This window comes from Alnus glutinosa, chromosome 5, assembly GCF_958979055.1.
Source record: "Alnus glutinosa chromosome 5, dhAlnGlut1.1, whole genome shotgun sequence".
Classification (NCBI taxonomy): Eukaryota; Viridiplantae; Streptophyta; class Magnoliopsida; order Fagales; family Betulaceae; genus Alnus; species Alnus glutinosa.
In genome coordinates, this window is record NC_084890.1 from 29,552,602 (window position 1) to 29,577,789 (window position 25,188).

Genomic DNA, 25,188 nt, shown 5'->3' on the forward strand with positions numbered 1-25,188 from the left:
CGGTTTAGTCACTAAAAAATATGGGTTCTTGCCACGTGTCACAATTCTATATCATTCTAAGGAAGAACTCGGCTTTTATATATATATATGATATGATTTGCAGAAGTGTCATACCATTAGAATTGTTTTCTAATATTTTAAGATTTGATTGGGTGATCAGACTAAAATCAAGATATATAGTTACAATGCTTTTGCATTACAGAAATGTCTATTGCACAACAGTTGTGTAAGAGACAAAAGACAAGAATGAATCACATGTAGAATCCATGTGGTGAGACCTATCCATGTCTCTTAAATCCTGCACTATAATGCAACTGTTGTGCAGGAATCATGTCTCTTTGCATTATGTTGTTCTTCCACTGCATTGCCCTCTTATCAGGGGTGCTAGTAACTCCAACTTATTTCCTTAATACGAAAAATTTACCTCAAGACGAGAAGTTAATTATTAATTAATTAATTTCGACGTAATCTACCCAAATTCTTATTTTCTTCTCCAACATCTCTGCCACTACCAGAAAACCCCTCTTTTCATTGCAACATCAATTTCTGCTTTATTTTTGCTCAATAACTATTTAGACTTAATATCCACTAATATGGGGCCAATTGTGTGTTTACTATTGTCAAAAAACCTGCTCTTGCTCAAGTATTTTAAGTCTTCTCAACAGGAAATATGGAAACAATTGTGAGTGAGCAATATGATGCTTAAACAAAAAATGATTACATACGTCGTAGGATCAAAAATTAAGCATTGAAGTTTTAATTACTACCCATTAAAAGCCTTCTAACTATATATCAAACTATTCAATAATTGAAGTAAGAGTAGTACATGATAATACTCTTTTTCAAGTCAATTGAACTACTACCACCACGCATGATTTGACTTAGGAATGGATCAGTAAAACCTCCTGCGAACAAGACAAAGGAAATAGTTTACACTTTACAGAAATTCCAGTTAACAAGGACATCAAGGCTTCATCTATCTATATAAAGAGGTTTAATTTTGAAATAATAGTTCACTTCCCCACTAATTGCAGCTAAACTTCAAATGCTCTGCTAATGAATTTTGTTTCTTTCTCTTTTTCTTTCTTATATAGGGATACACAGACATGACACACTCTGTTGGGGATAAAATTAACCCCGAGGACACGTGGATCCTAATCTTGAATCATCTCGGTGTTACATCTCGGACATTTGTTACGACCCAGTAGAAGAAGATCGTCTAGGTATAATGACGTCTCGATCTTATCAAACCCGGTAACGGTATGAAATATCCCGAGATCTCCTAGTCTGATCGGAGCGAACATATCTCGGATATTTATGCCTCAGAGATTTGATAGAAGCTACGAGACCATTCGGGAAGTTGAATCACAACCCGGTATACAAAGATTGCCTCGGTATGATAACACCTCGGATAAGATGGCATCGGTATGATAACACCTCGGATCTTCCACAACCCTGTTATGGTGCGGCAATATTCCGAGATCTCCTAGTCCTTTCGGAGCGAACATGTCTCGGATATTATCACCTCGGGGGTTGGTCGAAGTGTGTTACAATTGTCTTAGAGTGAGATAAGGCCAGTATCCCGGAAGATCAGGGATAAGCCTCTATCCCATTATTAACGGGATAAGATGGCTAGTAACGTGGAAATTAAGATTAAAGATGTACGAATGCAATTCAATTTGGACTCTGTAGCCTTATTCAAATTCCCTGAAGATAAGGTTAAGGCTCACCAGACTAGGACTCAAACTCCTAGTTCAACTGGGCTTCAAGAATTCCAGTAGGACTGCAACTACCAGCCTATAAATAAGACCATCACACCAGGTATTAGATATATTCTCTCTGAGCTTTTGAGATTACAGATATTCTTCAGAAAATTGATTTGAACTGACTTAGGCATCGGAGTGGGCATAGTCGGCACCCCCGACTAGTTGTTTGTTGTTTTACAGGAATCACGGTTGTACGTTGAGGGAGGCAGCGAATCATAAGGCGACACGTCATCATACCGTGTACCAACAGTTTGGCGCCGTCTGTGGAAACGAAGAGTTGTTCTTACGAAAAATAAATCCGTGATGGTGACTACAAGACGTTCTAATCCGGTTCAAAACGAAACCCAAGAAGAAGGGCGACACCCTAATCAAGATGATGTCCGCGGAGAAGCAGAGTCTGCCAGTCTAGAGGCCAGAATAACCCAGCTGAGCCAATAGCTGGCTCAAGCGCAGAAGAATGTGGAGGACTTGCTGGCTCAGAATGCTTTGCTGATAGCTGCTCAGACTCCACCACCACTGAATCACGATGCGGTTGAAGGAACAAATCCTAATGGAAACTCGGAAGAGTCAGGGGAGAGAGTCGAGCCGCGGATCGAGGATCGTGTGGAGCCTATTAATCCGGTTCCACCTCCACCAACAGACTCCGAAATAAGGCTGCAGCAGATGGTCCTGGACTTGGGCATAAAGTATGATGCACTATTAAGAACTATGGATCAGAAGCGAGACGGGAAGGAGTCTCTCGTGGACAACCTCTTTCAGCATAAGGAGTCTATATTTACCGAAGAAGTATCCAACTTCGACCTGCCCGGAAGGTTTAAGGTACCCGATATCCCTGTTTTTTCAGGTAGTGAAGATCCGGTGGAGCATTTGGATAATTTCCAATCTCACGTGTCCTTGCACAAGACACCTGAAGCTGTGGCGTGCCAAGCTTTTCCCCTCACCTTGTCAGGAAAGGCCCGAGACTAGCTTAGGAACCTTCCCCCAAGGTCGATTGATAATTTCGACGCCCTTGGAAGGAAATTCCTGGCCCAATTTGTGTCCGGAATAGCCAGAAGGAAACCCAGAGGGTATCTACTCTCTGTGCAGCATGGACCAAACGAGTCTTTAAAAGATTATTTATGGAGATTCAACCAGGAAAAGTTGGAGACAGAAAGTGCACCAGACGACTTTATTTATGGTGCAATTTTCCAAGGATTGAAGAAAGACGGACCGTTGATGGCGGACTTGGCGTTAAAACCATCGAAGGATCTTCATACTTTTATGGTAAAAATGGACAGGTACATTAATCAGGAGGAAACACTCCGAGCCCTTCTCGGTAATTCCCAGCAGCAACAACAGCCTTCCACCGAGAAGCCCAAGAAGAAGAAGAATCCCGAGCCCACACAGGATGCCGGTCCCGGGGAGTACAAGAAGGCGAAGAAGAATTTCGGAGATTACAAGTGGACTCCATTAAATGCCTCTCTCACCGAGGTGCTTATGGAACTCAGAAAAGATTAGAATTACTAGAGGCCGAGACCCATTCCAGGAGATCCGCCTCCACGCCTGGCTCACAAATATTGTGCCTTCCATGATTCATATGGTCACCTGACCGAGCAGTGTGTATCACTGAGACAGTTGATTGAGAAATTTATCGAGAATGGGAAGCTAGTCCGATTTCTCGTTAATGAGAGAAACCAACAGGAGCGGGACCAATATCCACGACCTAGAAGAGAAGAAGATCGGAATGAAAGGAGAAACTATAGACCGAGGCAGGAAGAAAGAAGAGGTAGAAGCAGAGAACCAGCACCTCGGCCTCGAGGAGAAGAAATAAGAGAAAGGAGCAGGAGTAGAGCTCGGGTGGAGCAGCAAGGCAACCTTCCTATCATCCACACCATGTTGGGAGGATTTGGAGGAGGAGGCGAGTCCAATTCGGCTCGGAAGGCATATGCCAGGCAACCGGATGATTTCAAAGTATATTCGGTCCAAAAGCCCCCAAAGTCTCGAAAATATAACCCTCTGATTATAGGGTTCTCGGATGATTATTATGCTGGAGTCTCACTTCAGCACACATATGCCCTTGTGGTCACCCTAACAATAGCAAATTATCAGACTCAACGAATCCTTGTTGACACAGGGAGCTCGGCTGATATTATGTTTAAGTCAGCCTTTGATTACATGGGAGTCCCACGGGAGAAGGTGGACCCGGTCTCATGCCAATTACAGGGTTTCGCTGGAGAAAATGTGCTGCCTCTCGGTTCTATCGATCTCCCTGTGACGGCGGGGACTTATCCGAGGCAAAAGGTCATCATGGTGAAATTCTTGATAGTTGACAGAGTCTCGGCCTATAATGCCATTATCAGAAGGACAGCTCTCAACGACTTAAAAGCTATGACCTCAACACCGCATCTCAGTATGAAGTTCCCGACAGAAGAAGGAGTTGGAGTAGTTAAGGGAGACCAGAAGGAGTCTAGGCGTTGTTACAACTTATCCCTGAAAGACACCCCAAGGCAGCACAATCTGGGTGAGAAAGCTAAGGAGGATGGGAAATAGCAGTCACTGTTGGGGGAGCCTGTGGATGGCTTGGAGGAGTTCGAAATAGGTGATCCGGGAAAGAAAGTTCGTATAGGCTCACAACTCCCCCAACTCGTGAAGGAAGATCTGGTGGCGTTCTTAAGGCGCAATAGTGATGTATTCGCCTGGAGCCATGAAGATATGCCAGGGATTGATCCCTCGGTCATTGTTCATAAGCTAAATGTGGACCCCAATCATCGGCCAGTGAAGCAGAGAAGAAGGACTTTTACCGCCGAACGAAATCAAGCTGTTGCAGAAGAGGTAGAGAAGTTATTGAAAGCCGGATTTATCCGGGAGGTGGATTACCCCGAGTGGTTGGCCAATGTGGTACTGGTGAAGAAGTCTAATAGCAAGTGGAGGATGTGCGTAGATTTCACTGACTTGAATAAGGCATGCCCGAAGGATAGTTTTCCTTTGCCTCAGATTGACTTGTTGGTCGACTCAACGTCTGGACACGAGCTCCTAAGCTTTATGGATGCTTTCTCGAGATACAACCAGATCTACATGGAAGAAGCAGATCAAGAGAAAATTACTTTCATCACAGACCGAGGACTCTACTGTTATAAGATGATGCCCTTCGGTTTGAAGAATGTGGGAGCCACTTATCAGCGATTGGTGAACAGGATGTTTCAGAATCAAATTGGCAGAAACGTTGAGGTATACGTAGATGATATGCTGGTTAAAAGTATTCGGGCAACCAAACACATAGAAGACCTTCGAGAAACTTTTCGGACTCTGAGAAAATACAAGATGAAGCTTAACCCTACGAAGTGTACCGTCGGAGTTTCATCAGGAAAATTTTGGGGGTTCATGGTATCACAGAGGGGCATCGAAGCAAACCCAGAGAAGGTCAAGGCTGTCCTCGAGATGGAGGCACCGAGAACAACAAAACAACTCCAACGGCTGACAGGAAGGATTGCGGCCCTAAACCGTTTCATATCACGGTCAACAGATAAGTGCCTTCCCTTCTTTAAAATTTTGAGAAAAACATTTATGTGGAGTGAGGAATGTGAGGAAGCTTTCGGAAAGTTGAAGGAATACATAACGAACCCTCCCTTGTTGAGCCGCCCTACTGAATAGGAGATACTCTATCTCTATTTGGCAGTATCCCTCTCGGCTGTAAGCTCGGCACTAGTCAGAGAAGATTCGGGAATTCAGAAACCTGTTTACTTCACGAGTAAAGCACTTCATGGAGTAGAGGAAAGATATCCCCGGATCGAAAAATTGGCGTTCGCTTTGGTTATCTCAGCCAGGAGATTGAGGCCATACTTTCAGGCTCATGCTATTAGAGTCTTAACCGAGTATCCGATGAAGAAGGTTCTGCAAAAGCCTGACCTCTCGAGAAGGTTAGTCAACTGGGCAATGGAACTCAGACAGTTTGATATCGAGTTTCATCCTCGGACAGCTATCAAAGGACAGGTTCTGGCAAATTTCTTGGTAGAATTTTGCAACATTCCCGAAGCGAAAGAACTTCCAAAAGAATTAACCTGGGTCGTGTTTGTGGATGGCTCCTCAACACATGGCAGAAGCGGGGTAGGTGTTCTCCTCAGGAATCCTGAAGGTCAAGAGTTCGGTTTTGCTGTTAAAACTGGACTTTGTCACAACAAATAATGAAGCTGAATATGAAGCTGTGATAGCAGGTTTGGCATTATCCCGAGAGATGGGAGCAACTAATGTTGAAATCCGAAGTGATTCTCAAGTAGTGGTGGGCCAAGTTCAAGGACAATTTGAAGCACAAGAAGATCGAATGGCTAGATATTTGGACCAGGTGCACCATTTCAAATCTTATTTTGAAAGGGTCGTCATCACGAAGACACCTCCGAATGAACAGATGAAGAGATTGAAGCTTCAAAACGACAGATTATAGTTTGACCCAGCCATCGATAACTCCGAGGGCTAACGTCATGGAAACAGTTCCAATACCGGCTGAACCATAATGGGCTATAGAGATTATTCAGTTCCTGAGAAATGGTTTGCTGCCTGAAGACAAGGTTGCGGCTCAGAAGGTGAAGATACAATCAACACGGTTTTGCCTCCTCGGAGAAGTACTATATAAAAAAGGATACTCCGAACCCCTGCTCAAATGCCTCTCTAAGACCGAGGCGAATTATGTTCTCAAGGAAATCCATGAAGGTGTGTGCGGAGACCATTCGGGAGGAAGGATGCTGGCACAAAAAACCATCCGAGCAGGTTATTGTTGGCCTACGATCAGAAAGGATTTGGCTCTTCTTGTCAAGACCTGTGACAAATGCCAGAGGTTCTCAAGAATTATGAAAACAAGTCCCGAGAAGCTTACTCCCCTCACTTCTCCATGGCCATTTGCGAAATGGGAGGTAGATATTGTCGGCCCAATGCCTGTAGGGAAAGGGGGTTGGAAGTTTTTAGTTGTAGCTGTAGACTATTTTACTAAATGGGCAGAAGCAGAAGCGTTAGCAGCTATAACTACAACGAATATCACTAGTTTCCTTTGGAAGTCAGTAGTGTGCCGGTTTGGGATGCCTCATGCTTTTGTCACAGACAATGGGAAGTAGTTTAACTATGAACTATTCCGGAGGTGTGTTCAGAACTCCGTATCCGAAACTACTATGCCTCGATACTTTATCCAAAGGTGAATGGTCAAGTAGAGGCGACGAATAAGACCCTAGTAAGGACATTGAAGAAAAAGCTAGATAAGAAGAAAGAAGCATGGGTTGAATATGTTCCGGAGGTGCTCTGGTCGTACCGAACCACAAGAAGAACTCCAACAGGCGAGACGCAATTCTCACTTACATACGGGGCCGAGGCTGTGATACCAGTCGAAGTGGGATCCCCGAGCTTTCGTGTAGCTTACTACAATCCTGGGCTTAACGACGAAAAGGCCAAGGTATATCTAAATCTTTTGCAGGAGAAAAGAGACGACGCACAAGTTACATGGGCAGCGTATCAGAACCGAACAGCTCGGTATTTCAATAAACAGGTGGTCCCTAAAAAGTTCCAGCTCAAAAATTGGGTACTCAGGAAAGTGAGCTTAATGGCAAAAGGCAAAATGGGACCCAAATGGGAAGGCCCCTATAAGGTAGTAGGATGCCATCAGAAAGGGGCTTATCGCCTGATGACCGAGACAGGGAAGATACTCCCGAGATCATGGAACGCCGAGCACTTGAAGAAATATTATATGTAATTCTTTGTTTTTTCTCCACAATTTTATATTCAATAAATAAGATCTCTTTCCAATTCATATCAACAATTGTAGAAGTGTAAGAAATAGCCCGACTTCCCCCCTCGAAAGAGTTATAGGGGGATACCCAGGAAAGAACCCACCTGCATCTTTTCCTTGGACAACCCGAAATGGTCATTGAATAGATGCAATGGGAGAAACCCCTCATTTAGGGGTTACTAAAAGTATAACGCTAAGAATGCCCGAATCCTTTCCTCGAACGACCCGAAAAGGGTTATGGGAAGGATATCAAGGCAAGATCTTCACCAGAAGCTATAAAGAGGAAGGTAGGCAAATTTAAAATGAAGTGCTAAAAATTGGTTAAAACAAAGGTTTGTTTTCAGAAACTGAAACTCACCTGGTAATGGCAAATAAAAATGCCTTGAGCAATTTTCTCGGGGGAGGAAACCCTTGCATTTCCCAGGAACCCTTCGAGGATTAGATTTTTTATGGCCTCCATTGGATGACCAAGAAGGCCTCTGCCCAAGACTTCAAAACCCGTTGAAACTCTAGAAGAAAAGCTAGGGCCCACAGAAGGAGCGGCTTCCGTATTCGGGGCTGCCTCGGAATCATTAGGCCTTAATTCAGAAGTCCGGGCCTCAGTATGGGATCTGTCCCTATCAGAAGCATAGGGGTGCAGATCTGCCTCGGGAGTGGAGGCCTCGGTATTGACCCTATATCCTTCAGGCTCTCCTAGATGTTGGCTCGCTTCGAATTGATCCAGGCTTCTTACTTCAAGACCAGCACATGGTGTATCCTGAACACCCACTTGTCGAGAACTTCCTGGCTCTTCAGTACTTACCCTCTAGGGTGTTCCCGTTTGGGGCTCGGTTTGGTCAGGAGCTGTGCATGGTTCATGGGGGGTGGCATGCCCCATTTCGCAGTCACAACTGGGGGGTGGTGGAGTTCCTGGATGTTCTGATGAAGGAGTCCGAGGAGTGCCTTCTTCCATAAAGTCTTCGACGAAAGCTTCATCTCGGGGGGTGCTAACGTCCTCATCCCTCTCTTCAACAGATTCTTCACCCGAAGGGGCAAACTCTTGCTGTACCTCCTCGGCATCAGAAGGCCTTATGACCGGCTTACCCCACATCCGCTCAGCCTCTTAAATTATTTCGACCAGACGATCTCGGGCACCGAATTTCTTTTTCCTCGCCAGGTGCTTCACCCGACGCGTGACTTGCACGTTATGGGCCTCAGGTATCGGTTCGCCCTCCTCTTCAGATCTCTCTGGCATCGGACTTGTTACTGTGGAGGCTCCGGCATTGGTTTCCTCAAGAGGAGTATCTGGGCCCTGGTACGATGCCTCAGAGCCAGACTAATCTCTTAAGACAAAAAGGGGTGTAGAGCCAGCTTCTTGTGTAGGGGAGACTTTCGGAACGAAACCCCAAAAGCTCGCTGATCCCTCTTCGGTGTTGGTTCCAGCCATGGGCACCCTCGGAGGGGTTTTCTTCACACCTAAGGCAGCCAGAGGAATGTTCCGTTTCTTTCTCAAAGGAACATCATCAGGAACCTTTTCGGCTCTGCTAAAAGGTCTCTTCTTAGTGATAGGCATCGGAGATGGAGGTGCATCACTTCTTTTCTTGACAGCTCATCTTTTGGTGATCGTCTTCTTGTCCCTTGGAATATTGTATCCAAGAAATTGCCTTAAATTCTCTTCAGTCACAAGATTGTCAAAATCAACTTCCTCAAATTTCTTGGCCTTGACCCTGATTGCAGACCAGACGCTTATCTTCTTGACATCTTCCCGGTCGGATATGCTAATTGAAGGGGTTTCACTTCGGTCAGGCCTCAACAATTGCCAAGTCCGAGGCATCCTACGGTTCTCAGGAAAAATAGTACCTTCGGGGCATTCCCATTCCCAGAGACTCGAAAAAACTGTTGCTCCCAAAACTTGTTGTTTGTCAACCCACTCTTAAGTTTGATGAATATAGGGGTGTGATGGACACACAATTCGATCATTCCCTCTGAAGTCTGCCTCGGTCTATAAATGTGAAAGAATTGAAGAATCTTCATCTCCTTCTTCAATACAAGCCTCCAAAGGATGTACGAAGCGAACAGATATCTCCAGGCGTTGGGCATGATCTGACTAGAAGCAACTATCAGAAAGAGGACAAAGTCCCGAGCAATCTCCGGAAAGGGTAACCGGAGTCTGGCCAGACATCCTTTCAAACAAAGTGATGTCACCGCCATCAATAAGTCGAGCCCCAGGGGTTTGATAAAACATCCTCACTGTCGGAGGAATGTCGTAGTTTAGACGTAGAACACCCTCATGCCTTTCAAAGAGGGCGGTTTCCACCCAGCTCTCCAGGGGAGAAAGGTCTACGTAGCCATCGGACCTTTTGGTTTGAGCCCGAGAGGTAGGAGGAATATTCGAGGTGGTCTTCTTGGGAGCCATTTCGGAGAGAGAAAGGAGGAGTAGAAGTTTCAAAGAAAGAAAAGAAACTCAAGAAGATGGCGACAATGGAGGATAAAGAAATAATATGAGAATATGTCAAAGGATGAATAGTGAAAGTAGTCCAAACATTAAATACTCCCCCACGCGTCCGAAATATAAAGAGGCGCCATCATTTCAGTATCTCCGAAAACTGATGGGGCGTACGTTTCAGATCCAGAAATTAAATGATATAACCTCGAGAATATCATCGAGAATATCGCGTCATGATTATAAAAGAGTAGCACGGCGTCAGAGCTTACGTCATTAGCAGAAAAAGAAGCGGTAAGATTCAAACATTCAAACTGTTGAAAAGACGCGCCATTTATGACAAAAGCAATAACAGGTACAGGTTGGCAAGCGATAAATAATTCCCTTAATTTCAATTTATTTTTGAAATTAGAGAATTAGGGGGGTAACTGTTGGGGATAAAATTAACCCCGAGGACACGTGGATTCTAATCTTGAATCATCTCGGTGTTACATCTCGGACATTTGTTACGACCCAGTAGAAGAAGATCGTCTAGGTATAATGACGTCTCGGTCTTATCAAACCCGGTAACGGTATGAAATATCCAGAGATCTCCTAGTTTGGTCGGAGCGAATATATCTCGGATATTTATGCCTCAGAGATTTGATAGAAGCTACGAGACCATTCGGGAAGTTGAATCACAACCCGGTATACAAAGATTGCCTCGGTATGATAACACCTCGGATAAGATGGCCTCGGTATGATAACACCTCGGATCTTCCACAACCCTGTTACGGTGCGGCAATATTTCGAGATCTCCTAGTCCTTTCGGAGCGAACATGTCTCGGATATTATCACCTCGGGGGTTGGTCGAAGTGTGTTACAATTGTCTTAGAGTGAGATAAGGCCAGTATCCCGGAAGATCAGGAATAAGCCTCTATCCCATTATTAATGGGATAAGATGGCTAGTAACGTAGAAATTAAGATTAAAGAGGTACGAATGCAATTCAATTTGGACTCTGTAGCCTTATTCAAATTCGCTGAAGATAAGGTTAAGGTTCACCAGACTAGGACTCAAACTCCTAGTTCAACTGGGCTTCAAGAATTCCAGTAGGACTGCAACTACCAGCCTATAAATAAGACCATCACACCAGGTATTAGATATATTCTCTCTGAGCTTTTGAGATTACAAATATTCTTCAGAAAATTGATTTGAACTGACTTAGGCATCGGAGTGGGCGTAGTCGGCACCCCCAACTAGTTGCTTGTTGTTTTACAAGAATCACGGTTGTACGTTGAGGGAGGCAGCGAATCACAAGGCGACACGTCACCATACCGGAAACTGTACCAACACACTCTAAGCTTGAGCATATCTGTTCTGTTAATTTTCTTCCAAGTTTCAGAACAATTAGATGTTCTGAATCTTGTCATTTGACCAACCACAACCATAAAAACATTTTGTTTTATTTTTTCTACATTTATGAATTACATGATACATGACCGTGTAATTGAAAAAAAAAAGATCAAGTAACAAACGATTGTTGATATCTTACCTTTTCCTGCTTGTTCGCAACTGAATCACTGTCCCAACCTGGAAAGACAGTTGGCCCACGTTAGAGAATACGAATGGAAACACTAACACCAAAATGAAAATGGGCCAATTTGTAGTTGTTATAATATGAGATACAAGGTAGGTTATCATCGAAATTGATTTTCGCATAAGCTTACATCCGTATCTTCCTTTTTCTCTTCTTTTCTTTCGCCTTGAGCTTACTAACACAAGACAAAGTTGCTTGCACTCCTGATATTCCATCTGCTACATTCAGTAGAGTAAGGCTCTACATATAAGAATCGCAATGAAGCCAGTTATGTATTTCATAAATGTGAAGATACCAGGATTGTTCGCTATTACGATCGTAAGAAGACAAATATCCCTCATGGTTCACTAGAACTTCACCGTTCTTTGTAAAGCCTATCGGACCATATGATCCACACACAAAAACTTAATATCGAACTGCTTAATCCATGATTCCGCTCTTCCATACTCTTTCATCACCCACACGGGCATATCCTCATCGTCCCCGTAGGGTATAACAGCAAGCAACCCATCAACTACTGCAAAAAAAAAAAAAAAAAAATCGAAAATTCCCTCGCCTTGTAAACTCTTTGGCACAGCCATTTCACGAAACACCTCATCCTCCATATCGAACAACACGATCAAATGGCGAAACGGGCACTGGTGCTCTCGAGTGCAAGCTGGCCAATGGACTGCCCCATTAAAGAAAATAGTACCGCCGGTGTTGGATTCACTAAAGTTGTAGGGAAGACCGGGGGCCGTAAAAGAGCGCCATGCACCGGTTCGAAGCGTATAAATATCAACCAGAGAACGAGTGGTGCCTTCGACATCTACAACCCTCACCACTTTGTAATCGTCAGTCTTGGGGCAATACCTAAAGCCATGAGGTTGGGAAGCAATCCCCAAAGGCCAATATTAGGGTACAGAATGGATATGGCTTTTTGAATACAAGGGTTGCAGAGAAAGTATGAATCAAAATCTTTGGTGAGACAAAAGATACCGTTAGATGAACCAATTACTTTCATGCAATCGCGGAAGCAACGCGATCCTATGAAATCTGATGGATCTCTTGTGAAATTAAGATCAAATCGTTCAGTTACCAAACTCCTCTCTTGTTTTTCTGAATCAAGGGAAAGCAGGTGGATGCAGATGGCAGGTGATCGGTCTTTCTTGAGTCTGTAGTCGAAATGGTGGAACACAATGTTGGATGAGTTTTGGGGGTTGGAAAGAGCGCGGCTGAGGTGGGTGGCGATGAAATAGGGGCTGGAGATGAGAGAGCACAATGTCTTAGAAACGCACCTGAATCTAATGACCGACTCAACAGGCAGTCGTGAGAGGATTTTGGCAATAGCTTCATTTGGTAGACTGTTTGACATCATGCTCCTTTTTTCCGGGGATTGAAGAGCATGAAGAAGAAAACTTTTGAGAGAGAAAAGAACTTTTTATATATAATCAGTTGCAGAGCCTCCCAACACTTTTTTGGGTTTTTTTTTCTTGGAAAAAGATGAAGCAAAGAAGAGAACATGAAAAGGGAAAGAAGGCAATTGTTTGACTCCATTCCCGCCCACAGTTGTTCGTCTTTCCAAGCACCACGCACGTTGCACGCTGTTCAAAGAAAAAATCAAAAATTACTTTGGCCGTGCTATCATTTCCTTGAGCCCGGTGTACTGCGTCCGTTAATGCTTCTCTACAGTGTTGTTGTCATATATATATATAAGCTGAGTTTTGCTTTAGTGGTGCGTAGAATTGTTCCACGTGGCATGAACCGGCGATTTGCTAAATACTGAACCCGTGCGTGCATGTTTGCTAAACCGTAAAAATTACTCTCAATAAAAGCAAACCATCAAAAAAAAAAAAAAAAAAAAGAAGCAAAACCGTCACTCCCTTCTCTCTCTAATTCACGGGTAGTGATTGGGGGAACACTTGACGGCTTTCTCCCCTTTTGAATAAACAAACCCATTTTATTGAAAAAGTAAACATAAAATAATAAAAGAAATCAGTTTTGGAATAAAATAGGTTTGTTTATTCAAAAGGGGGAGAAAGCCTGTCAAGTGTCCCCCCAATCACTACTCATAATTCACATACGGACGTTCTCTCTCCCTTCTTTCTTCTTCTCTGCTATTCTCTCTGGGTAGTGATTGGGGGGACCCTTGACCGGCTCCCTCCCCCCTTTTCAATATAAAACCCCCATTTTATTCAAAAATTAAAAATAAAATAATATAAAAAATTAGAAGTATAATAAAATGGGGTTTTATATTGAAAAGGGGGAGGGAGCCGGCCAAGGGTCCCCCCCCGCCCCCAATCACTACCCATTCTCTCTTCATTTTTCCTCCGTTTTCCTTCTCTCTCTAACGCACGTATTCTTCTCCTCTCTCTCTCTCTCTCTGCGATTATGGTTTTTTCCATTTTCTCTCACTCTCATCGCGTTCCTATTTCTCTCCCGCCGTAACCTCCTCTTGATTTTCTCTGGGACTCTATCTTCCATGTTTTTGTGCCTTTGTTTTTTTATTTTTTTATTTTTGTTCGAATTTTCGAATGATGACTTGGTTGGGACTGATCCAGTTTTTTTTTGTTACGTGCCCTGTTATTACTTAATTAAAATTAGCTCTTCGAGGGGCTAGTCCTCCACACTCAAGCACACGGCTTAGATGTTTAACACTTCCAGGTTTAACTCATAACACACGGTAATATGATTAAACTCCAGAAGATATCTCTCCTTTCCACTTCTCTGGTTTAAATCAAGTAGCAACAGCAAGGAAATAGGGAACTGCCAGTAATGGCTGAACCCACAACTTAGTAACTGACCCACTAAGATAACTGACGCAACTGACCCACTAAACATGTTCCAGAACACCCTGAAACTGTCTTAGGAAATTAAAGGTAATACAGGATATTACAACAAGACCCATACAATTAAACATAACAACTCTAATACCCTTCTACAGCTTGCAACCACATCCGATCCTGTTCCTGTAGGAGAACCACGTGGCAGCCATCCAAGGTACCTTGGGCCCTGGTATCAAGATACCCTTGTCCGAACCATACACCCAGCTCCCTCAGTCGGATGCATAACACAACCTCCTCCATCAAAGGACCTTGCCCACAAGGTCCGGAAATCTCCCTTGAAGTACTTCAAGATCTTCCCATGTTGCATCTTCTTCAGTAGCTCCAGCCCATTGGATGAGCACTTCAGCACCGGCTCGGTTCCCCCTTTTTCATCAACCTCCTGGTAAGTATCTTCTCTGGTTCAGCTGTTAAGGTCCCTTCTGGGGTTAGGGCCGGTAGGGTCACCAGGGGAATGGTCCGTGTTCTGAGTTGTTTTTTGAGAAAAGAAACATGGAATACAGGGTAGATTCGTGATTCTTGGGGTAGATCCAGCTTGTAGGGGACCTCTCCGATCCTCTGGATGACCTGAAAAGGTCCATAATATCGTGGGGAGAGTTTTAGGTTACGTCGGATAGTCACCGACATCTGTCTGTAGGGTCGGAGACGGAGTGAGACCCAATCTCCGATCTCAAATTCACGAGCAGTGCGATGTCTGTCAGCGTATACCTTCATCCTATCTTGCGCATCCTGCAAGTTCTCCCTGATCAAAGAGAGAATGAACTCTCTTGTCTTTAGGGTTTCTTCAACCGCCTGGACACTAGTAGTTCCAGGTTTGTAAGGTAAAAGCCGTGGAGGGGGATACCCGTAAACCGCCTCAAAAGGGGAGATTTTTGTATAGGAGTGGTCTGAGGAATTGTAAGACCATTCGGCCAGTGACATCCATTTTAGCCAATCCTTCGGTCGGTCACCTGTAAAACTTTTGAGATACCCTTCCAACCCTTTGTTCATAATCTCTGTCTGCCCATCTGTCTGTGGGTGGTAAGCTGAGCTCAAAAGAAGATTAGTTCCACTTAGACGGAAGAGTTCCTTCCAAAAGTTGCTTGTAAAGATTCTGTCTCGGTCACTGACTATGGATTTGGGTAATCCATGGAGTTTGAAAATTTGGTCGAGAAAGAGCTGAGCTACTGTTCCAGCTGTGTATGGGTGAGCTAGGGGTATGAAGTGGGCATATTTGTTGAGTCTGTCGATTACCACCATTATCACATCCTTTCCTTGCGAAATGGGCAATCCCCCTATAAAATCCATACTGAGTTCTGTCCATACCTGGGAAGGGATGGGAAGGGGTTGCAATAACCCTACTGGGTGAATGTTCTCCACTTTGTTCCTTTGGCATATGTCACATCCCCGGATGTAGCTGCGGATATCTTTCTTCATTCCAGGCCAGTAGAACTCTCTCTTCACCTTTGAATAGGTCTTTTGGTTCCCCATATGACCAGCTAATGGACTGCTGTGAAACTGGTACAGGATCTGCTGCTGTATTGGTACCAAGGAGCCTAAATGAAGTCTCCCCTTGTAGAAGAGGAGTCCACTCTGCAAGTTGAATTTGGTAGGGCTGAGGGCTCCTTCCTGGAGTTGTTGGAGTAGCTCCTGTATCATGGGATCTTCTGGATAAGTCTTTCTAAGCTCTTCTAACCAATCTGCTCTGATTGTGCTAATTGCTTGCAATTGTGATTGTGATAGGTCTGATTGATTTGTTGCATCTGCTTCTTCCACTGATTCTATATGAGTACCTGCATCATTATCTTCTATTTCCCCAAATGGTACCCTAGATAGGGCATCTGCAGTTTTGTTCTCCCTTCCTCTTTTGTATTCTACCCGGAAGTCATATCCTAAGAGCTTAAAGACCCATTTCTGTTGGGCAGGTATGCCGATTCTTTGCTCTAGTAGATATTTAAGGGCCTGTTGATCAGTATGAACTACAAAAGTCTGCCCTAATAAATAATGCCTCCACTTCCTAACTGCCATAACCAATGCTAACAATTCTTTTTCATACGTGGATAGGAATAAGTTTTTCCCTTTCAACCCTTGACTTAAATATGCTAGAGGTCTCCCCTTCTGCATTAACATAGCTCTTATACCTGCCCCTGACGCATCACATTCAACTAGGAATATCTTAGTAAAATCTGGTAACCCTAACACTAGTGGGGTGGACATCAGTTCTTTAAGACTTCGAAAAGCCTCTTCAACTCTAGCATTCCATCCGAATGAATTTTTCTTTAAAAGTGCCGTTAAAGGTGCTGCCACTCCTCCATAGCCCTTAACAAACTTCCTATAATACCCGGTCAGACCCAGAAATCCTCTCAAGGCCTTGGGAGTACGAGGGTGTGGCCAATTCTTCATGGCCACAATCTTAGCAGGGTCAGCCTTCACTCCTTCTTCTGACAGAACATGGCCCAAGTAATCTACCTCCAAACTCCCAAATTTACATTTCGAGGCCTTGGCATATAACTGGTGTTCTTTTAAAACCTCAAGTACAAGCTTTAAATGCTTTAGATGTTCTTTAAGGCTCAGACTATAGACTAAAATATCATCAAAGAAAACTAATACAAATTTTCTGAGATAGGGTCGGAACCTCGTTCATCAATCCTTGGAAGGTAGACGGTGCATTGGTTAAGCCGAAGGGCATTACTAGAAATTCGTAGTGCCCTTCATGTGTCCGGAAGGCAGTCTTGGGCACATCCTTAGGTTTCATTCGAATTTGGTGATAACCGGATCGTAGGTCCAGTTTAGAAAATACCACAGCCCCATGTAACTCATCCAGCAGTTCATCTATATTGGGGATAGGATACTTATCCTTAATGGTGTCTCGGTTGAGTGCCCTATAGTCCACACACATCCTCCAACTCCCATCTGCCTTCCTCACAAGTAACACTGGTGACGAGTAGGGACTTTGGCTGGGACGGATGACTCCCGAATCCAACATCTCTCGCACTAACTTCTCAATTTCCCCCTTTTGATAGTAAGGATAACGATAGGGCCTCACACATGTCGGTTTAGCCTCATCCTTAAGGAGTATTTTATGGTCATGGCTCCTGGTCGGTGGTAGTTCGTCTGGCTCCTTAAAAACCTCCGGGTACCCTTCAATAAGCTCTTGGACAGCTGGGTGCATCAAGGTCCTGGACTGATCTCCTGTGATCTCCATAAGCTGTACCCACACACCTTTGCAGTTGGCTCCCGTGGACTTGGGCATTGTCTCTCTTGCATCCAGCAATTCAAGGGCTGGTGACATCCCTTGCAAGGTTACTTCTCATTGGCTATAGGGAAACTTCATGGTAAGGGTCCCGAAATCCCATAGAATAGGCCCGAGACGCCTCAACCAGTCAACTCCAAGAACCACGTCACAACCCCCCAGAACTAAGAGGTGTAGAGTTACAGAAAATTTACAACCCTGTAGTAGAATGGAAACTGCCTTACATTGACCTTGGCAAGAAAAGGTAGCCCCATCAGCTACCATCACTGTCAGCTGTCCCTTTTCATCAGCTGGGAGTTGGGCTTTGCTTGCTACATTGGGATCCATAAAACTGTGGGTACTCCCGGTATCAATTAGAACAACCACTTCCACCCCCCCGATGATTCCCATCAACCTCATTGTGCGGGGAGTTGGTGTCCCTGCTAAGGCATATAAGGAGATGCTGAGCAACTCACCCTCTTCCACTTCCTCTGAAGTTTGTACTCCCTGGAATTCCAGCAACTCTTCCTCCACTGTTTCTTCCTTCTCTTCCCACTCCATTCCTTCCAGAACAAGTAACCTGGGTTTATTGCATTTATGCCCAGCTTGATATTTCTCATCACAGTAGTAGCACAATCCTTTATCCATTCTCTCATGCATTTGACTAGGAGAAATCCTCTTTATGGGTAGGGTAGGTTTTTGGTTGGGGTTTCTCGAGTAGGGAGAGGTAGTGTTACGGTTTGGGTAGGGGTTGGTAAACTGATTGCTGAACGGCTGGATATTGGTAGGTTTGTTGGTATGGGATGAGGTTGGCAATCTCGGGTAAATTGAGTTGGAAGACCAATTTTGGGGCTTGGGATTTTGGTTTCTTCGACAGATTTCCTGTTCTTGTAAACGGGCCAACCCAAAAGCATTTGGGAGGGTCGTGGGTTTTAGCATAGTGACCATAATCCTTACCTCCTCCTTGAGTCCGCTAATGAAGGAACTCACCCGGAAATACTCTGTCAAGCCTGGAATTCTGTTGGACAACACCTCAAACTGGGACTGGTACTCATCCACAGTGGAAGTTTGCTGCAGTTTTGTAAATGCTCCTACAGGATCATCATAATCTGACGGTGCAAACCTGATTTTCAGAGCCACTACAAATTCCTCCCAACTCCGAATCGATCCTGACTCCATTAGCCAGTTATACCACTGCAAAGCCTTCCCTTCCATGAGGAAATAAGCTATAGGAACCCTCTGATTGTCTGGTACTTGCCCATATACAAAGAATTGCTGGGCCTTAAGTACCCAATTAGTTGGGTCATTTCCGTCAAACTTGGGGAAGTCCAAGTTGATCGATCTGGGATTAATTCCTGCTCCCTCAAGGGCTGTTGGAATATAAGAACCACTTGACCCTGGTATGACTCCTTCTCCTCCCGTGATTGGAGGTATGTTGGGGCTCTTTTCTCCACTTGTTTCACCCTGAGACATCATCCCTCCAGGATTCTATTCGGGTGCTTTGATTGCCAATGCTTCCATAATTACATGTAAATTCTCCTCCGTTCGGCTTTGAAATGCCTTGTTGTCTGCTTCAAGTTTGTTGCTATTCTCCTGTTGTTTGTTGACAGAATCAGAAAGTTGGGTTAACTTCTGACTTTGTGTGCTGAAGGCATCAGAAAGTTGGGTTAACTTCTGACTCTCAGCTTTGCACTCCTCTCTCAACTTGGTGAGAGCTTCCGCCAATTGAGATGTACGCGTACCCTCGGCCATGGTCGCAAGAACGGTGCTCTGATACCACTAGTTACGTGCCCTGTTATTACTTAATTAAAATTAGCTCTTCGAGGGGCTAGTCCTCCACACTCAAGCACACGGCTTAGATGTTTAACACTTCCAGGTTTAACTCATAACACACGGTAATATGATTAAACTCCAGAAGATATCTCTCTTTTCCACTTCTCTGGTTTAGATCAAGTAGCAACAGCAAGGAAATAGGGAACTGCCAATAATGGCTGAACCCACTACTTAGTAACTGACCCACTAAGATAACTGACGCAACTGACCCACTAAACATGTTCCAGAACACCCTGAAACTGTCTTAGGAAATTAAAGGTAATACAGGAAATTACAACAAGACCCATACAATTAAACATAACAACTCTAATACCCTTCTACAGCTTGCAACCACATCCAATCATGTTCCCATAGGAGAACCATGTGGCAGCCATCCAAGGTACCTTGAGCCCTGGTATCAAGATACCCTTGTCCGAACCATACACCCAGCTCCCTCAGTCGGATGCATAACATTTTTCTCTGTTTTTCTTGATTTTTCTATTTTCTATTTAATTTTCTTGATTTGTTTGTTTGTTTGCTATTTTCATTGGATAAATTCTGTATCAGAGCGACAGTCCAGATTGGGGCTTTCGGTATGTATATTCTTCTCCTCTCTCTTTGTCTCTCTACAATTAGGTTTTTCTTTTCTTCTCACTCCCTCACTCTCAGAAGATTTTCTCGAATCTTTCGTATTACGCTGAACATGGTTATGGGTATCATTCTGATTCTTCGAGCTTTTTCTTTTTTGTTATTCAATTGCATATCCTATGATGCTGTTTGTTTGCTTTGAAAATGTAGGAAATAAAAGAATGTAGAATATTGAAGGAACTAGATTTTTTTTCTTACCCTTATTTGCGACCTGGGAGAAAATGGGCGTTACGGGTCTTTTGGATATTGCCTAATGAATATTGTTAAATGTTGTTTGATTGGAGAGAATGTATTGGGAAAGAAAAACGTAAATAGAATATCGGAACTTTGTTATGTTATTCTTTGTGGATTTGGCTTGGGTGCTTTAAAAAAAAACTACAGTAGTTTTTTGTCCATATTTAATTTCACTTTCTTTATTTCTCATGGAAAACTTGGAGTAAATTTCAACCATTGAAAAATTGAAAGATTTGGGTTTATTTGACTGATGGGTATTAATTGAATTTGATTGTGATTGTTGTTGATGGGTTTTTGTGAGATATAATTGAGTTTGTAGCTTGCAGGTTTATGATCCTGTGGAGTTTTGGGTTTGAATTCGTCGCATCTACTCTAATATCATATTAAATCATGTGATATCCTATAAAAGTTTAAGTTGGTTGGAAATTGTGAATTTAATTAGTTAATATTCTAATAGTTTTTACATACTTCTTTTGAAATAAGTAGATGTCCAAGACCTGTACCACTAATTATTTCCTAAATTTGCTTTATAGTTGTTTTCCCCTATGCCTTTTTATTTCTCACCCCCTCCCCTCTCCATCTTCTGGGATTACTCATAAGATGGAAATATATTAGATGGTTAAAAATTTGCACTTTACATACAGGGACTATTGAAGGATAATGCAGATGGTATAAAGCATTGGGCATATGGAGGTGACTTTGTGGGGATATTCCTAATGATTTGAATTTCTGTTTGAATGGGATTATGTGGCCAGATCGAACTCCTCATCCTGCAGTACATGGTAACTTGATGTTTTGTGTCATACTTAAACTTAACAACGTGCTCAGAGTTTTTCAACACAATAACTGTGTGTCACTTACCAGTTTGTATGATGGCTCATGGCTGTAATTATTATTTTAAGAAGTCAAGTATCTCTATCAACCGATCAAGGTTTCATTAGAGAAAGGAACACTTAAGGTGCTTACATACTTCACTCACCTTCAACTTATCTTTTAGTGGAACCTATTCTTAATGTTTGGTTGGAATTTTATATTGCAGATAACAAACACCCAATTTTTTGAAACAATACAAGGATTGGAATTCAGCTGGCCTGCTAATGGGGATGGATGTGAACTTGGAACTGGAGTTTTATCTCTTCCACTGATAGAACCACAGAGCAGTTTTGGTATTGGATGGAAGTCGGGTCCATGGTATTCTCTGTGGGATTCATAGAAATTAAGCCTAACTAGATTCAAATTCATTTTGCAACTTTATTTTCTGAATGCACTCAAAACTGGAATCAATTTCAAAACATTTTCAACTTTAAGTATTTGAATCTCTCTCCTTCATACCAACAAAGTGAACATGATTTTTAGCATGCTAAACATTTTGTACCGTAATTCCATAAATTACTCTAAGGTATAAAATTATTGATGTTACCACCATCCTCTAGAGCCTTTTCACTAATAATATTGTATTAATTATGACATTGTGAACAATGGTTTTACACCAATTCTTTCTGCATATGGTTTTATCGTATTTTGTTATTGTCCATAAGACCTTATTACCTCGGGGGAAATATTCCTCTTGTGCTGCTAATGGTAGATATTTTGAGATTTCAAATTAAAAATGATTGAAGTTATTGTGTGCTGCACACATGACCTGAGGGACCCACCTCACACCATGGCTTAAATCACACCCTCATATGTTAGAATCTGAATCCTAACATGTAATTATTCGAAGTTCTGAGGTTTTTTTTTTATTCAACCATACCCAGAGCTTTCTTTCTCTTATTTTGTTTTCTACCATGACCGTATAGAAGGAGTTCTTTTTTAATAAAGATTTAATTATCTAGAAAGACTAGAATTTAGAAATTTAATAAAATTGAATCATTTTAAATTAAAAAAAAATGATTAGAATTATATTTTATTTAACTCTATAATTCACTCTAAATAAAGAAATTTGTTTAGAATTATATTGAATTACTCTAAGTTTTAAAATTTTAAGGAGTTTATTCATGTTATTTATTTTGTTTTACATTCATTTGTAAGGATAATGATGCTGTCTTTGTAGATATACGAATATAAATATTTTAAATACATATGTAAATATTTAAAAATGATATACGAATATAAATATTTCAAATAACTGTCGGTATCCACATATAAATCCCTCCTCTTAACAGTCACCAACACGGTTTTACATGCCTGTCATTTCGACTTTCCATATAACTAAATTTTTTTTAGGTCTTTTCATTTCAAACGTAAAAAGGACGATAGAAATTAGAGAAATGATCCCTACACTCATTTCTCATAACAGCCCCACAACAAGCTGATGTGGCTTGTAATATTTTATTATTTTTTTGTTTTGTTTTGTTTTGTTTTTGTAAAATAATAATAAAATATTACCAGCCACATCAGCTTGTTGTGGAGCTGTTGTGAGAAATGAGTGTAGGAATCATTTCTCTATATATGGAAAATGTTAGATTTACAACACCAATACAACAACTGTACAACAATCCCTCACATGAGGGTGGGTCCCACATACTGGGGCTCACCCTCATGTGAGGGGTTGTTGTACAATTGTTGTATTGGTGTTGTACAAGAATCAAATCTCATGCTATATTATGATGCTTTAGCATTATGTTGTGACTATTATGTGATGTGCATGACTTAATTACGTGGCTATCTTGCAGTGTTTAAAAAGATGGTATTTGATTCTTGTACAACACCAATACAACAACTGCACAACAACCCCTCACATGAGGGTGGACCCCAGTATGTGAGACCCACCCTCATGTGAGGGATTGTTGTACAGTTGTTGTATTGATGTTGTAAATCTAACATTTTTCTAAAAAGATATATTTTTCTTCCACTTACCAAGGGGTCCTGGTAACTCTAACTTATTTCCTTAATACGAAAATTTAAAAGTTACGATCAAGTTTTAAGTTAATTATCAATTAATTAATTTCAAATTACACCCAAAAAAAAAAAAAAAAAAAACCATGCTTTTCTGCGTTGCAGAGGAATTTCTTCTTAACTTTCCTCTCTGACAGAGGTTGACTGGCTATATCTGCCACTACCATGAAACACTTTTTTCATTTTAGCATTTCTGCCTTACTATTTCTTTATAACTATTTCGACATTTTTTTTTCTTCTAATTTATAACTATTTCGAGTTAAATTGTTCTAAAGGTATCTGCATGGATTCCTTCGGGTGATGGCGTTGGCAATACTCAATCAAGCAAAGAAAATCTTAAAAATTAGAGTAATACTATTTAATAAATTGTTATATGAAATTAGTCATTGAATCAGTACTTATAAATAAAAAAAAAATACACATATCTCCTCAAACTACCATTCGATTGTCAATGTCTCATAAATTACAAAAAAAAAAGAAAAAAAAAAGTCAATATCCTCTAAAGCCAACAAAAATACAAAATTAACCCTAAAAAAGTTTCAATTATACAAATATATCTTTATAAATTCGAAAAAAAAATTTAAAACAAAAAAAAAAATGAATTTTTTTGAAAGATTGACGAAAAAAAAACAATTTATTTAAAAAAATGAGAAAATTGAAAATCTAAAACAAAATCTAAACAAAGAAGAAGAAGAAGAAGAAAAACCAAGGTTTTTATTTTTTTTTCGTTTTTATTTTATTATTTTTTGTTTTTATATAATTTTAAGAATTTTTATAATTTTATGAAAGATATTTTTGTCATCGGGGGATATTGACATTGGTTGTTAATTTAGAGAAGAATATTGACACAATTGGTAGTTTATAGGGCATTTTGACAATTAGTTGGTAGTTTTTCTTAAAAAAATAAAAAATTAATAGCTAATTTTCACCAGCAATCTCAATTATATGAGGGTCGTATATATAACAGCCTACAAAATATCATTACCCTGAAAATTAAGGGGGAGGATTTTCTCTAGAATATTTACTTGAATTAGATTCGCCTATTTTATTATGAAGTTGAGGAAGCGACATAAAAGTGTGATAAAGCATGTATTGGTAACAAGATGGAGTTGGGAGACAAACAGGAGTTAAACCTTTTATGTGCTTTATCATCACAACAAAAATTATTAGTTGATTTTCACCAACGATCTCAATTATATGAGAGTCGTACATATAACCACCTACAAAATATCATTACTTTGAAAATTAAGAGAGGATTTTCTCTAGAATATTTACTGGAATTAGATTCACCTATTTCATTATAAAGTTGAAGAAGTGAAATAAAAGTGTGATAAGGCATGCATTGGTAACAAGCTGGAGTTGGCCGACAAACAAAACTCAACAGACATTAATTTTGCAGAACACAAAGACCAATAGAATCCACGAATACTTGAACCTTTTACGTGCTTTAGCATCACAATTTGATAGTAAAAGAAACATAACCATCCAAATATATATAGTCTTCTTCAGGTTGACTCATGCCGTAGGTGCTAAGGCCCGAGAGGCTGAGAGCCTCGCCACCAAAAGTTACTATTAGCTAGCTTCCAAGTAAAAAATATTTGACTTTACTTAGAAGGCGCATGCCAAAGGTTGCTTTGGAAAAGCTTTGTGTTCCCAAGAAAGGAGGGCTAAGAATTAAGGGGATTGAAGTTTGGAACAACACTTCAATGCTTAACCACATCTGGAATCTTTTCACCAAAGCTGGTTCTTTGTGGGTAGCTTGGATTAAAGCTAATTGGTTGAAGGGTAGGAGCTTGTGGCTGGTTTCTATCCCGGTTTCTGCTCTTGGAGTAAGAAGAAAATTTTGAAACTTCGCGCGAGACCGTGCAAAAAACTTCATCCAGTTTAAAGTTGGTGATGGAAGTCGGGTGTTTCTTTGGTTAAATCATTGGCACCCTGCAAGATACCGACTTGATAAATTTGGTTATCGAGTTGTGTATGATTCGGGCCTTTCTATTAATTCCAAGCTTGCTGTTATTATTAAAAATGGAGACTAGTTCTGGTCCCATGCTC

General features: G+C 41.6%; 2 protein-coding genes and 1 long non-coding RNA gene across 4 annotated transcripts; 2 read left to right on the forward strand and 1 right to left on the reverse strand.

Annotated features, from left to right (window-relative positions):
• The first annotated feature begins 2,981 nt into the window (after positions 1–2,981).
• Positions 2,982–4,295, forward strand: LOC133869226 (uncharacterized). Its single transcript, XM_062306183.1, has 2 exons — positions 2,982–3,236; positions 3,363–4,295. The coding sequence occupies exons 1-2, from the start codon at positions 2,982–2,984 to the stop codon at positions 4,293–4,295; spliced, it is 1,188 nt and encodes a 395-aa protein (XP_062162167.1).
• Positions 4,296–10,995: 6,700 nt separating this feature from the next.
• Positions 10,996–12,865, reverse strand: LOC133869227 (F-box/kelch-repeat protein At3g06240-like). Its single transcript, XM_062306184.1, has 6 exons — positions 12,414–12,865; positions 12,077–12,363; positions 11,895–12,028; positions 11,688–11,751; positions 11,467–11,504; positions 10,996–11,043 (listed from the first exon to the last, which is right to left on the reverse strand). The coding sequence occupies exons 1-6, from the start codon at positions 12,863–12,865 to the stop codon at positions 10,996–10,998; spliced, it is 1,023 nt and encodes a 340-aa protein (XP_062162168.1).
• Positions 12,866–19,829: 6,964 nt separating this feature from the next.
• Positions 19,830–21,548, forward strand: LOC133868777 (uncharacterized). 2 transcript variants are annotated; one of them, XR_009900401.1, is made up of 4 exons: positions 19,830–19,949; positions 20,883–21,020; positions 21,141–21,196; positions 21,278–21,548. It is a non-coding gene; the product is annotated as an uncharacterized LOC133868777 (long non-coding RNA). The 2 variants fall into 2 exon arrangements; XR_009900400.1 differs by lacking the exon at positions 19,830–19,949 and adding an exon at positions 20,421–20,630.
• Positions 21,549–25,188: the final 3,640 nt, after the last annotated feature.

What these genes read in the sequence shown, in the direction of transcription:
- LOC133869226 (XM_062306183.1), top strand. Translation starts at nt 2,982, where the DNA reads ATGGCGGACTTGGCGTTAAAACCATCGAAGGATCTTCATACTTTTATG. An exon ending in TAAATGCCTCTCTCACCGAG is followed by an intron (nt 3,237 to 3,362) that starts GTGCTTATGGAA and finishes CTGACCGAGCAG; the next exon opens with TGTGTATCACTGAGACAGTT.
- LOC133869227 (XM_062306184.1), bottom strand. Translation starts at nt 12,865, where the DNA reads ATGTCAAACAGTCTACCAAATGAAGCTATTGCCAAAATCCTCTCACGA. An exon ending in CAAAAAGCCATATCCATTCT is followed by an intron (nt 12,364 to 12,413) that starts GTACCCTAATAT and finishes TCATGGCTTTAG; the next exon opens with GTATTGCCCCAAGACTGACG. An exon ending in TTTTGTGTGTGGATCATATG is followed by an intron (nt 11,752 to 11,894) that starts GTCCGATAGGCT and finishes TCTTATATGTAG; the next exon opens with AGCCTTACTCTACTGAATGT.